Here is a 14,743-nt window from a genome sequence, read left to right on the forward strand (position 1 = left end):
CAACCTCCTGCAGAATTTATTGAAAAAAACAAAAGAAGGAAAAAGTTACTGCATCATGAAACTACTGTGTAGCAGTTTGGTAAAGTGACTCTGTTGTGCATGACAGTTGAGTAGCTTTTTTTCTGAAGAACTCAACAGGCTTGTCTTTGTTCAGGATGTGTAGTCTCCAAGTGGCATCGTAACTTGTTTGGCTTAATACTGTCTGATAAACTAATATTTTTAATATTTTGAGACACAGAACACACTGCAGTCTCTCTTCTTTACCCACTGTTGAACTGGTGAAGCCGAGGGCAAGATATGCCTCGTCATATTTTCTTATCTTTGTTTTGGCTGTCTGGTAGCCTTTCCACGCCCCCCTGTGACACAGCCGGGCCCCCCTAGGGATCCCGCCCCCCTTTTTTGGGAACCACTGCATTATGGGAAGTATGGATCCATCGTGTTTGGAGCTCGTTTCATATGGTTTTACTCACTGATTTTCTATTTTTAATCTCTCACCTGGAAATCCTTCCATCTATAATCAGTAAATGTAAAACATTTAATTAATAAAATACAACAAGCACTGCATTGGCTCGAATTCAGGATAACCCTCAGTAAAAGATGACCCTGCAGATAATTTGGCCACGAGTCAAAGATGCTTTTCACTTGTTAGGAATTTATGTCCTCCCTGCCAGAGAAACAGGTTTTACATTAAAGCTATCAGAAACTCCCACGAGTTGAATCAGACAAGCCTTCAAGTTTTAGGCTGACTGCCTAACAGAGAACCTATGAACAGAGTTGAGGAACTCAACATAAAGGTAACATTCTCTGTAGGAGCTGATATTACACCAGTGCTTTTATCGTTTAAAGGAGTATCTGATGTTGTGGATATGTTGGCCCGATAATGTAGTCTTCAAATATAAATAGACCCTCACTTTTTCAAACATGAGTTTCACAAGAAAATAAGAATAGTCTCAAGTTAGATAACCAGGTTTAATTTTTTTATGCATGACTATATATAATGTCTTATTTTGTTAGTAAGGCTGTCAGTCACCAAACTGCCACAGTTCATAAAAGCTAATCTTCTGCTATAATTTAGCCCTCTGATATCCACTCTCTCTCTGTCCAGGTGCCTCTCACAGCACCAGCTCAAGCCCTCGACCCCAGCAGAGCCCACAGCACCGGGCCCAACCCAACACCCAGTCCAACACGAGCAAACCAGCCTCCTACTCCAAGGAAGAACAGAGAAGGTGGGTTGAAGTAAATGTCTGATTGGTTGACAAAATTTCAATCTGATTTACAGTTTGTCTGGTAAACATACAACCATTGATGATAAAAGTCACTTTAAATATTGATGTATGAAAATCGCCACACCAGGCTTTGTGTATAGCAGCTAACAAAGCCTCTGTTCTGCTCTAGAGTCTTGGTTTAGTTTACATTGCTCAAAAAGACTTAAACAAAGCACTGTTGTTACTAAACTGCACAGTTTTAAACGCTCAGTCAACAACTTCTATAAACATTCATGGTGGAGCTTGATCTGAAATTAAATGGCCAGCAAGTATGCCTGAGCTTTTTCAGATGTGTCATGCATGTGTGAAACTATTGACAACAACACTGTTATCGCTGTGTTGGTGTTGTTTCTGGGACATCATAATTTAAGTTGCTCCAGGACCATCATTTCAGCTGCCAAAAGTCAACGTCTGGAGAAAGCTGTCATGGCTAGCGTGTTGTTATACTGTACGCTAATTATTTTTAAACCCAGGTCACTTATTATTTCTCATTTCTTTTCAGTTTTCTGTTGCTGTGTGGTAGGAACTAAAATAACCCTTTCACAGCATTAAACATGTCTTTAAAAGGACAAGTTCTCCCATGTGAATGTTTTGCTGGTCTTTTTCCATAAGTAACTAAGCTATAGCATTTGAAAAGGACATGATTGGTCAGTTTCAATGGTACTGGAGCAACATTGATAATGATGTTGCAGGAACGTCACCAGTATGTCAATATTAGATTGTGGTACTCCATATAGTCTAGTATGAATACATGGAATATTTCCTTATGCAGGGCTGTTGGGGTCATGTCATTGTTAGGGCTGAGGAACCGAAGTTTAATGTCATGTTTTGGGTCTGATGACCCTCAATATTCAAACATTGGAGAGTTGGAAGTTACTCTGGGGAGCAGTATAAAAGTTTTGTGGATGTTCTAGGGCTGGGCGATAAAATGATCTTGGTCATTTCCATGATATAAATTTCCCCGATAACGATGAGGAAATTAATGACATTTATTTAGGATACAGTTATTTTTGAGTCTGTTTTCCTTTACCTAGAAAACACTACATCAACAGCAAATCGCACAGCAGAGAAACAAATGCATGTGGTTGATGCATGTTTCCGGCCCCTCCCACTCACAACAACTCAGAATGATGGTGACCACCTGTGTGTTGAGCCGACACAAGACAATGAGCGGTCCCAAACAGTACTCTGAAAGCATGAGTTAGCTACTGTAGCATGCTAGTGTCAGTCTCCCCTCAAGTAGCCACCAGCCCAGCCCCACTGCTTCTACTACAGTAGTCAAACTTCAGCTCGACAACCAACAGTTGCTGCTGCTTTTTCAGCCATTACCCCATATGAAAAGAAACCGAAGCGACACAAAGACATAACCAGCGCAATGACGTACTGTATCACTTAACATATGATGCCTATATAAGCACGGTGTGGTCTGGTCGCACGTCCGAACCACATCAGGTCTTACAGAACAGGAGGCATTAAAGCTGAACTGAACAACTACCTGCAAGCTCAAGAATGTGCAATATTCAAAGAATACAGCAGCATAATCATCCTCAACATTTACCTTTTTATTTTCTTTAAGAGAATACTCTTAAAACTGTCAATTCAACATTATTTTTGTTAAATATACTGTATATCGTGATAATTATCGACATCGATCAATATAAAAAAACATATCGTGATAACAGTTTTGGCCATATCGCCCAGCCCTAGGATGTTCTTTTCAATCAGACATGCCTCCTTTCAATAAGGTCTAAGTCAGACTGTCAGATAGAAAAATTAGAACATTGATCAGACACATGCAGTGTGGGCAGTTTTGCTCACATTGTAATGAGATTTGTATCCTGTTGTGGAGTCAGAGGGCATTATCAGAAAAACCAACAAAGAAAAGTGCCGGAGATCAAACTGAACCCTGACATGTAATATATATTATGTAGGCAAAACAAAACAGGAGCTAAAAAATAGAATCTGTGAGCGTAAGTGTTCTATTCGTAACTTTGATGTTAAATCATCGGTTGTTTCCTGTGATACAAGCATGTTAGGTGCTATTCTGCCATGAGATTTTGTTTTGTTTGTATGAGACCCTGTGTGGTCCTTTGCTCTCCTTCAAAAGGACAAAGCTCCCCCTGTTGGGGTATATCTGTTGTGCAGTTTTGGATAACCTACAATAAGCACACCTGTGTAGTTATACTGTGATTTTGCCAGAATAGATGCTGAAGAAGTGCTGTCCTTTATTTTTCTCGTGTTTATTCACTACAAGAGGGATTCAGCACCCTGTACTAAAGCTATGCACATGAGTTGAGTGCATTGTTTCTTATCTGCATTTCCCTGACAGATTCAAGCTACTTTATTTGTATTGTTTTTCTCAGTTACTCTCAATGTTCTTCTCATTACAGGAGAGCTACTATTGTCATTTGAGAGTACAACTTTGTCTGGTTTTGTGAAATATATATGCTGGTTTATGCTGCCCCCTTGTGGGGAAATGTGACAGTATGCAAAGAAAAGAAGCATTAGTATATGTGTATGTGTACAGGTACGAACAGCAGCAGACAAAACTGAAGGAGGAATTGGCCAAGGTGGCACAGAGAGAGAGCGAGGAGATGACCAAAACCAGGACCCGAGAAAGACTACAAACACGTCTTGAAGCTGAGAAGGGCAAAAAACTGGTACGCGCACGCACACGCACACACACACACACACACACACACACACACACACACACACACTCCGTCCATAACTGAAAGCTCTGTTGTTTGTGTTCTTTGTGTGAAATGAACTACATGACATTTAAACTTGCTAGCTCAAATAAGGACAGACGGCATCAAAAAAGCGCTGCTCAGCTTTTGCCCGGAATCTGCTGTTACGCGTCTGTTTGACGTCTTGTGCGTGTTTAATTAATTGAAGTTCCCTACCGACAGCAGGTAAACATGAACTGAAGGTAGGAAGGTTAGACATACCATAATTAAAAATAAAACTACTCAAAAGGATTATTTTCAAATTAAGGTGGATATGACTTAAAGAATATTAAAAATGGTTTAGTTTTGAGCTCCTTTTGAAAAAGTGTTGTCTTTTCCTGGTTTTAAAGGCTGTTTCACAGTAGATTGATGTAACTTATAAAACAGTTCTACCTCCAATACGTGTTTTTACCAACTTGGTCACTATATCCACATTACTGAAAAACCTCATTGTGTTAAGACTTCCGTGAAAGTACCAATAGTCATTCATACAATATTGGTGCAATATTGCTTTCAAGGTATTTGATCAAAAATATAGTGATATTTGATTTTGTCCATCTCGCCCCACCCTAGTAAACCTAACACTACTTCAGAGAGTACTTCATATTTGTTTTATGCAACATATTTTATTTTGTGTGTGTGTGCATGTGTATTATGTACTTATAAAGCATATATATTTATTTATGTATAACGATTTGTGATATTGTTTAGATACAGTATCGCCCAGCCCTTCCTCCTGGTCTGTGTTTCTTGGTCAGAGACACTGAATTGGTGGATGATTTTAGAATTCTCTTCCCACTGTAACGTTCACTGGTGACCTGTTGGTGGAGCTGTTGTAGTCTGTGTGTAATGACACTGTACCTTTTTGAGTTTTGGTCAGCAGTCATTCCAGCACTCTGGACTGAAGGCCTTTTATTTATTTAATATTTTTACATACAGTGATAAAGCTGTAAAAGCGGATTCATTTGAGTGTCTGTCAGTAGCTGGAGATGCGTTTGTATAGGGTCAAGTAATGATTCAGTCCGGTGAGGTTTTTCTCAGGTTTAATCACATGTTGGAGCATTTCGCTCAGACACAAATTGGGTCTTTGGATTGCATTTGTAATTTCCATGGTGATACTCCCTCTGCCTCCTCCTCCTCCTCCTCCTCCTCCTCCTTCACCTTTTACATCCCTGTTCTCTTTCTATCTCCCCTCTCTGTACCATTTTCTCTCTCCCTCTCTTCCTTGCTCTATGTCTGTCATTACACTCCCCCCCACCTTCTATCTCCCTCTGTCTTTCTCTCTTTTCTATCCCAGCCCATCACTCTCTCCTTCCTGCCCTGGAGACAGTATTATCAGTGCAGTGCAAGCGGTAAATTGCACCCTGAGAGTTTCCTGTAGCTAGAGATAGGAATGGTGAGGGGTTGGAGGTTCGGTCGTAGGAAGGGGAGAGCTTGTTTTACACACCAGCTGCCGCCTGTTTCACTCGCCTCTTCCTCTTCCCTCCTCCTGTGTTGAGACATGCTGTAGTGCCCGTCTAATCTCCACTCCAACACACTCCCACACCGCTAATAGAAAGCCGCTGGAGGGACGTCGTGAGCAGAGTGACCTGTCGAGCGGGACTGGACTCGCTGATGCCGAGGGCTCCTTGTAATTACTGTTCCGTGTGATATGAATACATATACGCACATACACATGAAGTGTGGGCAGATTTGCTCACATTGACATGAGACTTGTTTCCCTGTTGTGGAACCAGAGGGCATTATCGCCTATCATCTACAGCTCTTTGTCCCATGCAACCAGAAATCCCTGTGAGGTCAAGCAAGCACAATGTCAGTGTTGAACTCTGTCAGCCCAACACAACCAAGGTTTTGGCTGGTATATGCATTACATTTCTTCAAACTCTGGGAACACTTATTATTCGGAGGCCCTGTCTAAACTAGCCCTAGCTAAAAAATAACACCCTTTGAACTGAGAGCAGGAGAAGCTTCTAGGTAGACCTCTTTAGTCCTTTGTGGTTCAACAAACAGTGTGTTGCCCCTTAGGGTTGTTCAGGAGTCACTCAATACGGTACTTTGCAGATAAAGATCCATGAAAAGACCAAAGTGTGTTTTTGAGTATTGCGTTGGCCTCTCATCACCCCCAGCTTCTCACCATTAAAGCTTGGCTACTATTGAGTTTACTCATTTTTTAAACAAAAACTCATTCCACCCCGAAATGGAGTAGAAATGTGTATTTGTATTCTCTGTCTCTGAGACATAGATGCTACACAGAGACTACCATCTGTGTTTCCACATAATGACTCTTAATTTTAATTAATATAACCATAAAATGAAGAAGGAACAAGTGGTTATGCACTGTTTCATTGTTCAGTTGTATTGTAAACAGAAAGTATCAAGACATGTGGGCATTTGAAGTTTAAAGTTGTCAATAGTACTGTTAAACAAAAGAGCGTTTTTTAATGGAGAAGGAAGCAGGATTTCTGTATTGATTTGAAAACCAATAGGGGGGCAGCATATCACCAGATTAACCGCTTACTGTTGCTAACAAGAGCTTCCATAGCTAGTTGGCTCAGTTAGCTGTGCAGGTAGTGGTTCAGACTGGGAGCTTGAAAGACTTTAGAAATGAGAACGCTCCTGTGCTAGTGGTATCACTGCCCTGTGATACCACTAGCACAGGAGCGTTCTCATTTCTAAAGTTATTGCTTCAAAGCACTTTATTTATTTATTTATTTGTTTCTCACTTTGTGACGACTCCACAAAAAGCAGAATATCACATGGGTTTGAAGTAATATCTCTGTATAAAGATGATGTAAGCAAACAATCAACTATTTACACATCCAGTAAACATGAAGCAACATTACCATTCATTTAGAGTCGTGTGTCTGACCACCTGTTGAATGTAAATCTAATTTTAAGCCACTATCATTTGCCATTTGCTACTTTGTGTCATAAAACACTTTAAGCACTATGAGAACACCTTTACTGCAGCTACATGTACATGTACTTTGAAAATACACAGAATTCTCAAATTAGAGGACGTGTCAGCATGGTTGCTGGTATCTGGACAAAGTTAGTGGGCTGCTGTGGTCAGAACGGCTTCAATTTGGCAGATGGCCAATGTTAATTTCACATCCTTTTAGGGGAAAGTTTAAAGTAATGCAGTATTGCCTGGAGAAAAAGGATGAGATAGGCTGAACGTATGAGAATACGAGAAGTCAGAGGTGACAGCTGATTAACCATTGACTAAGTAATTGGGCGGAGGATGTGAGGATGAAAAAGAAGTGACTGAACGTTTTTATGAAGGGGTTAGGATGAAGAACGACGAGGAGCCGAGAATGAATGGGAGTGAAAGAGAAGATGACACACATTTCCTGTAGAATTGAGCTGAAGAGGAGCGAATGAACCAGAGGGTGAAAAAGAAGCCTTCACAAGTGATTTAACATTTCCTGGAGTATCGTGAAGAGGTGGACGAGTATAGCAACAGTGCGAAGATGAGATGGAGCGACTATTCCTTATCTTTGTTCAGTGCTTTTAGGAGGATGAATTCAAGAATGTGGAGGGAAATATGAATAAAGGAAGTTTACAAGATGACATGACATTGTTTGCAATTAAGAGGATGGCGGTGTGAAAAAGAGTGTTTGACAGTAAAGATCAATTATGGTGGACAAGTAGGAAAGGAAAAGAAAGAAAATATAGAAGGATATAGAACATTTCGTACTCAAAACAAATAGCTGTCAGCATATCACTTGAGTTACCGCTAACTGCTGCTGAATGTTGCTGCTATTAGTTAGTTAGCTCAGTAAGCCATGCTGCTAGCCGTACAGACTGGGATTGGTATTTATGCCACTAGCACAGGAGCTTTGGGCTGGAGCTAGCTGGTTAGCATGGTAACATCGGTAGGTCTCTGCATTCGTCATAACATCACAACTGTTCTTTCTACACATACTGTTGATCAGTTTTGTACATTTTAGTATTGGACTTAAATTCTTGCATATTGCACCTTTAAGCCCAAGGAGGAGACAGCGGAGACAGATAACAAGGCAATCTCTCATCAACTTGTGCTGGAAAACAGGGAACAGTAGAAAGCAGCAAATCGTACAGTCAGTCTACGTCATGACAGATGTCAGTGGGTGTGAAAGGGGTATTTGATTAGGGGGAATTTTGATTTTATAATTTTTTTTTTTTTTTTTTTTGCAAGTACTCGAAATGTAAGTTACCTTTAATGCCCATCACATGTGGCAAACGAGTAAAGAGACTGAAAGAACAAGCTAAAGATGACAAAACATCAGTGTTTCATATAGAAAAATGGGTGATGATGAGAAAGGAGGAGGAGGGTGCAAGAGGTGAGAGTTTACAGTATACATGCGTGGCCAATTGCTTTGTAAAGAATCACTGCAGGAGCAGATAGAAACAAGGTACGGAATCTAGCCTTGAGTGTGGAACAAAGGTGTGAGGAGAAGGGAGACAGGTGACTAAGTGCTTCCTGTCCTGTGTGTGCGTTGGCGCAGCACTGAGTCACAAGTCAAAGAGGGCCAGACAATGATGTGCGGCATCGGCTATTTGGTTGTGTCTTTCTTTTCTCTGCCTTTCACTCCCTCACTCATTTCCTCCTGTCTTTTGTCCTCTTCCTGGTGAACTGCCTGATCCCGCTTTTTCCTCTGGCTCTTTCTTCATCTTTCAGCCAAGGCCCTCACCCACTGTGCTGCGCTCTGTCAATGGTCTTTGTTAATGGGAAATCTTCCACAGATTAATTTCAGAATGAGAGAGGGGAACGGGAGAATGGAAAGAAAGGAAGTCGAACTAAAGGGCTAAAAGGGATTTTCTCTTTTTATAATGTATTAATGGCCTTTTGGTGCCTGTTGAAAGCAAAAAAAAAAAAAAAAGGTTATAAGTCACATTAGCATATGGTAAATTTCTCTCTCTCTGCAGAACAATTAGGAGGCCTATTTTATTAGCTGCCCTTTAACTTTGTCTGATGGAGCTTCAGTTAATACAAAATGCCATCCAAGCTTTGGTGATTCTTTGAACACAACTGTAAAGTGCAAGTGAATCAGTTGTATGTTACTAGGACATAATGTGATGGGGAAAAATGTGAGCTGGTTGAAGTTGCCATGTGTGAATAATCAGGTTTTTCAGGTTATTCTAAAAACATTTATTTTCTGAAGATGTTTAGGAGAACAATCGTTGGGGCCTCACAGATCTAGAGGCACTAAACTGATACTACATAACATTAACATTTCATCAACTTTTTTAAGTTGACAAGGCGAATTTGTGAGCAAACAGCTGTTTATTTACACATCCAGGAGATATGGAGCAACATTATCCTTCATTCGGTGTCATGCTTCTGGCCACCTGGTCTAATATTCACTCCTCCTCTTTAGTAGTAGCGATTATACTCATTGGTCACTAAGTGCTCCACTATGTTGACCAACCTGGTGCTGAGCAGGTAGTGTACAGTAGGTTTTCATTCAGAGGCTTTTTTTCTGAAAGCTTCTGGCTGCTGTGGCTGAAAACAACACTTTGAGAAGGTGAGAGTGAACCAAAACAGTAATGTTGCGAGCTGAATAGCTAAACATTGAGCTGAAAGTGTCTATTGTGCTCCTTAAAGGAGACCTATTATGCCTCTTTGTTTTTTTCCTTTTATATAGGTTCTTGTGCATGTTAAAGATCTTGAAAGTAAAAACACCGTACCCACCAACAGAAACTCCTCTCTTCCACGTAAAACACTGCTCCTGAAGTACCTGACATGCCTGGTCAGCAGTTCTGCCTTTAATTCTGTGACTTCCTGACATCACACTATGTCACCATGTCACACATGTGCATGATTTATGCCCATACTCACGATGAAAACACAACAGCGCCGACTTGAGACGCGGTGAGCAGTGCTGGCTCAGGCATGTGTAAGCTGACCAATCAGAGCAGAATGGGTATTTGGGAGGGGGGCCTTAAAGAGACAGGAGCTAAAACAGAGCATTTCAGACAGAGGGGGAGTACAGTGCTGCTGCACTGGACAGGATGAGAGAACTGATGAGCACTACAGCATGTAAACCTACTCTAGTATAAATACAAAACAAAATTCTGAACCTGATAAAGAGCACAATATATCTCTTTTAAAGTCGAGTTGAGCCGCAGATAAGGGTGATATTTTTTTGTAGGTTCAACACTACATGCAAACCCTTTCACATGTTTCAGGAATGGTATTTGAACAACATTGTTAATGAAAAATTATAGCTGCTTGAAGTCTTTTCTTGAGGTCTTCTAGTCTTCAGCCTGTGACAACATTATGTAAAGTCTTTTGTGACTTTGGAGATCTTCCCAAAGTCTGGAAAAATAAGTATCTGGATCTGGAATACCCACTCTTTAATACAAATGATGTACACAAACAATAACTACCCAGTAGACATAGAGTCGTGCTCAAAAGTTTACATACACCTGCAAAGAACATTTATATCATGGCAGTCTTGAGTTCCAATGTTTTTTACGGCTCTCAGTTTTCTGTGATGGAATCAGTGGAACACAAACTACTTAACAAAAAACATTCATGAAGTTTGGTTCAGTAATGAATTTATTATAAGTCTTCTGAAAATATGACCAAATCTACATACAGTAATTCTAATATTTGGTTATATGTCTCTTGGCCATTTTCACTTCAGTTAGGCCCTGTTGATAGCCACCCACAAGCTTCTGGGAGTCCTCTGGCTGAATATTTAACCCATCCTCTCGACAGAGTCGGTGAAGTTCATCTTAATTTGTTGGCCACCTGGCACAGACTTGTTTCTTCAGCAGTCCACATGTTCTTGATGGGGTTCAAGTCAGGACTTTGGGAAGGCTATTCCACAACCTCAATTCTATCCTGATTTAGCTGTTCCTTCACCACTTTTGATGTGTGTTTGGGATCATTGCCCTGTTGGAACACACAGCTGCACCCAAGACCCAATCTTCTGGCTGATGACTTTAGGTTTTCCTGAACAATTTGGAGACAATCCTCCTTCTAGACCTATAATAAATCCACTATTGGACCAAACTTCATTAATGTTTTTTGTGACAAAGCAGTATGTGTTCCACTCACTCCATCACTAATGAGAGTTGCAGAAATCATTGGAACTCAAGACTGCCATGATATACATGCTCTTTTTGTTTGTAAACTTTCGGCCACGACTGTATATTTATGGTGCATATTCAGGATTTTCACTGGTGATTGTAGACAAGTCTTTCCATGGGTTAGACAGATTGATAGAAAAGCTCAGCAGTGTGTGACAGCTACGTCCCAGAGGGAAAACCTTTTGGAGGTGATTTTGACAGAGGGTGAATTTCACCTCCACCAGCAATTGCCAGATGCTTTCTAAATGTTGAACCTCCGCAGGATGCACAATTGAACAGGCTTACAAGCTAGTGGCACTCTCCCAGGTACTGAGATTAGAGTTGTCATGTAAACCACAGGGGGATTGTCATGCGAGAGGTGACACGAGATTTGCTTGCAGACTGCGCAGAGCTAAAGACAAAGGTGAAGTGTCAATTTTCCGAGGACAAAGGTTCAGTTCAGCCTCAGTTAAATGATAAGTTGCTGCATATGTGCATGTTTCCTCAACCACCCATCTGTTGAAAATGCCAGATTAACAGTTCCTCGGAGTGACACTAGATGGCAACAAAAGCCCGTTCCATGTTTCACTGATTTTTCATCAAGGTGGGAGCATCTCTCCTCTTTTTGTCTCTCTTATTCTGTCTGTTGCTTTGTCTCTCTCAACATCGTGCACTCTATTAAGTTAAATTTTCAAGTGTGAAATCCACTCGTTGGAAAGCCAGTTACAAATGTTATTTTCCATGTTAATCTAATAAACTGCCTAATCCCTCTTCGCACAATGACCTTTCATTTCTTCTCTTATTGTGGTTACTTTAGTATTTGGTTGTAATGCCACAGTGACAGTGAACATTTTATTATCATGTTCAAATTGTTTTCGTCTTCAGGGAAGTTGTCACTTGAGCTGTTAAGAGCCGTCAACGTTTTTTGTCTCATTGTCTTACATACGCATTTGTGAGTGTCATTGTATTGTTCCACAGGAAGTAATTATCTTAGTTTAAATGAATTAACTGAGGGAGCTTAACTGTCACTACAGTCACAACCTGTTCATGCTTGGATTTCTTTCTTTAAGTGACACTTTTGTTTGTGAGTCATAAAAAGTTAGCTTTCCCTTGTTAAATATTTCAAAAAGCAGTGCATCACTTACACTTATTTGGCTGTTGAGCTGTTGGATATTTGATGATTCAACTGTATCACTCAGCACATTATAAAACTTACATGCCATGATTACAGCTCCAACACATTTGCCACAGTAAGGTGAGAGACTTGCACCATGTCTATGCAGGAGGCGTAGCGTGAGCAGCACTTTAGCAGAGCAATGGCAGCAGCTTCAGTGCTCAGACACGGGATGCATTCAGGCACAGAATTGGGTGTAGATCATCTGAGTTTTGGTGGTGCTCAGAGCCCAAATAAAGGGTAAACTGTTAAGCAGCAATGTGAAGACAGATTTATTATAAGATAGGCATCGAACGACAAGTATGTGTGAGACGGAAGACTGATAAATGCTGTCAGTCAGCCCAGCATGAGAAACATTTCAAGATCAAAATACTCAAATGGAGCCAGTCCTCAGTATGATTTCAAGTGGTTTTGCCCTCAAGTGCTTTTCTTGACATGGCAACATGCGGCTCTGATTAATTACCTTGATCAATCACCAGCTGAGCTGGATCTGATGGATCCTGACACATCTATTCTTGTTACACTTACAGTTACTAGAAGACTGTCCAAACAATCGCCTCACTAATTAAATACCTTTACTGTGTGATGTATGACCACTGCCCTTTTTTCCTGAAACTTTTAATTAGTTTGGTCAGTTTAGTTAATTTAATTCCCTAAAATTGCAATTTCTTCTCATCAATGAAGGTGCTTTTTAATTTTTAGGTGAGGTGGGGTTCCTACACTATAAAGTGCTACAGGAAACTCTAATAGGGAAGATGTTCGCACTATTCAAAGTTGTTCGCACTATTCAAAGCTGTGTCATTGACACTCATGAACTACTCTCTGTTCATTAGTGCAATGCTATACTGTTTATCCCACTGTTTTCTTTTAAATTGGTACTCCAGCCATTTATTGTTGTACTTCCGTAAGATTGGAGAACTAATGGGGACACCAATAGACAAAGCTTTAACTCTGTAGAATATCTACATCCCTCATAATCCACTGCAGTAGCGTCCTCCATTATACCCTCGCTGCCTGATGAGCACCCCTCATCTTTGAATTCCACAATCCCCTGTATGTAATGCAGACTTTTTGTTTACTATTTTAAGTTGCAGGCTGAAGCTGAAATGACCATGATGAAGTCACTGTTGATTTTTCCAATTTGAAACGATGATCGACATTGATTCATAAAATCCTAAGATCGATGGATAGACATGAACTCTGAAACATACATCGCTTTGTACGGCAAAGTATGTGGGCACCAACAGGGACGCTTTCATATCTAAGCAGAATTGGTATTGTTACTGAAATATCCCAGAACAGAATCCATATTGAGTCAAATTGAATCAGAACCTTGTGAATTGGAAATGAAGTGATTCAGGGAATCAGTGGGGATACGCAGCTCAAATCACTACGACATCATCGGGGGTATTTCATTAATTTGCTTCATCATGTTCCTATATTTGGTTAAAAAATGAGTTGCAGGTACTGTAGCTTTAGAGATGCCTGAAACCTTGGGATCTTTGCAATATCTTTAGGCTGTTTCCGTTTAACATCTGCACTGATGTATCCCCACATGGGCCCTTCAGGGTTCCTACGGTTATACGTTTTCACATCTTCAATCTAAATTTACACATTACCTCATACTATCATCATTAAAAATGTGTCATGGCACTGCAGTCTGTGCTTGTTTTCTGTTTGCGTATCTTCTGTATTGATGTAATTGTCATGAAAGTACTATATATTTAAAGCCCTAGCGCAGAATTCCGCTCACATCTCAGGAATTTTCCCCTTAGCAACGCCACTATATCACCACAAAGACCATCGGGCCAAACGTTAAGCGAAATTCCTCGCATTTTATTCCCAGATGGCATTGTGAGGCGGCAGCACCACTCGAGAGCAAGATAGCGCTGGGATCCCTCCCGTCTGTCTGTCTGTTTGTCAAGCAGCCCTGCTGGAATGAGCCAGATGTCGGCTCTGATTGGACAAACCTGCCTCTCTCGTTTATACCTAAATCCATGTAATCAGCTGGAGATTCTCTGCTGATGGAGCGACAGTGTTGTCTCTCTCTTACACACTCAGGAAACTCATTCAGACTTTGGTTAAGGGTGTGAGCGAAACAGCTGCTTACACACACACATACACACATGCACACACACACACATGCACTCACACACACGGGAGGGAAGCAGACTGAGGCAGATGGGGACATGCTTCATTATAGCAGTACATATGAGCTGGTGAGTAGCTTGATGTTTTTTCTCATGTACTCCTCTGACTGCTTATTTAGTCAGACATATGGTAATACACTGCTATTATGCCATTTAGATGAGTGAAAAACAGGTTAAATGAGTTGCCTTGTTTAGTGCGCCGGTTTTGTCTGGAATATCAATAGATTCATATCCGTCGAGCAATTTAAAGTTATGACTGTATGAATGCAAAACACACATACGCCTGAACTTTGCATGGATACGTGTACTGCACAAATGCATTCATTCATTTAGACGTATAAACTCAGACGCAGTTAATCACAG

The 14,743-nt window shown here is 40.7% G+C and overlaps 1 protein-coding gene across 3 annotated transcripts in view; it reads left to right on the forward strand.

The window, feature by feature from the left end:
* Positions 1–14,743, forward strand: part of LOC311265521 (MICOS complex subunit mic25a-like) — an 84,864-nt gene that overhangs the window by 3,248 nt on the left and 66,873 nt on the right. For all 3 annotated transcript variants that reach the window (XM_084367267.1, XM_084367265.1, XM_084367266.1), the window contains exons 3-4: positions 1,106–1,226; positions 3,793–3,925. In XM_084367267.1, coding sequence (XP_084223393.1) covers positions 1,106–1,226; positions 3,793–3,925 — 254 coding nt within the window. The remainder of the gene's footprint in view (positions 1–1,105; positions 1,227–3,792; positions 3,926–14,743) is intronic.

Source organism: Pagrus pagrus (genome assembly GCF_965226575.1).
Source record: "Pagrus pagrus genome assembly, chromosome: 11".
NCBI lineage: Eukaryota > Metazoa > Chordata > Actinopteri > Spariformes > Sparidae > Pagrus > Pagrus pagrus.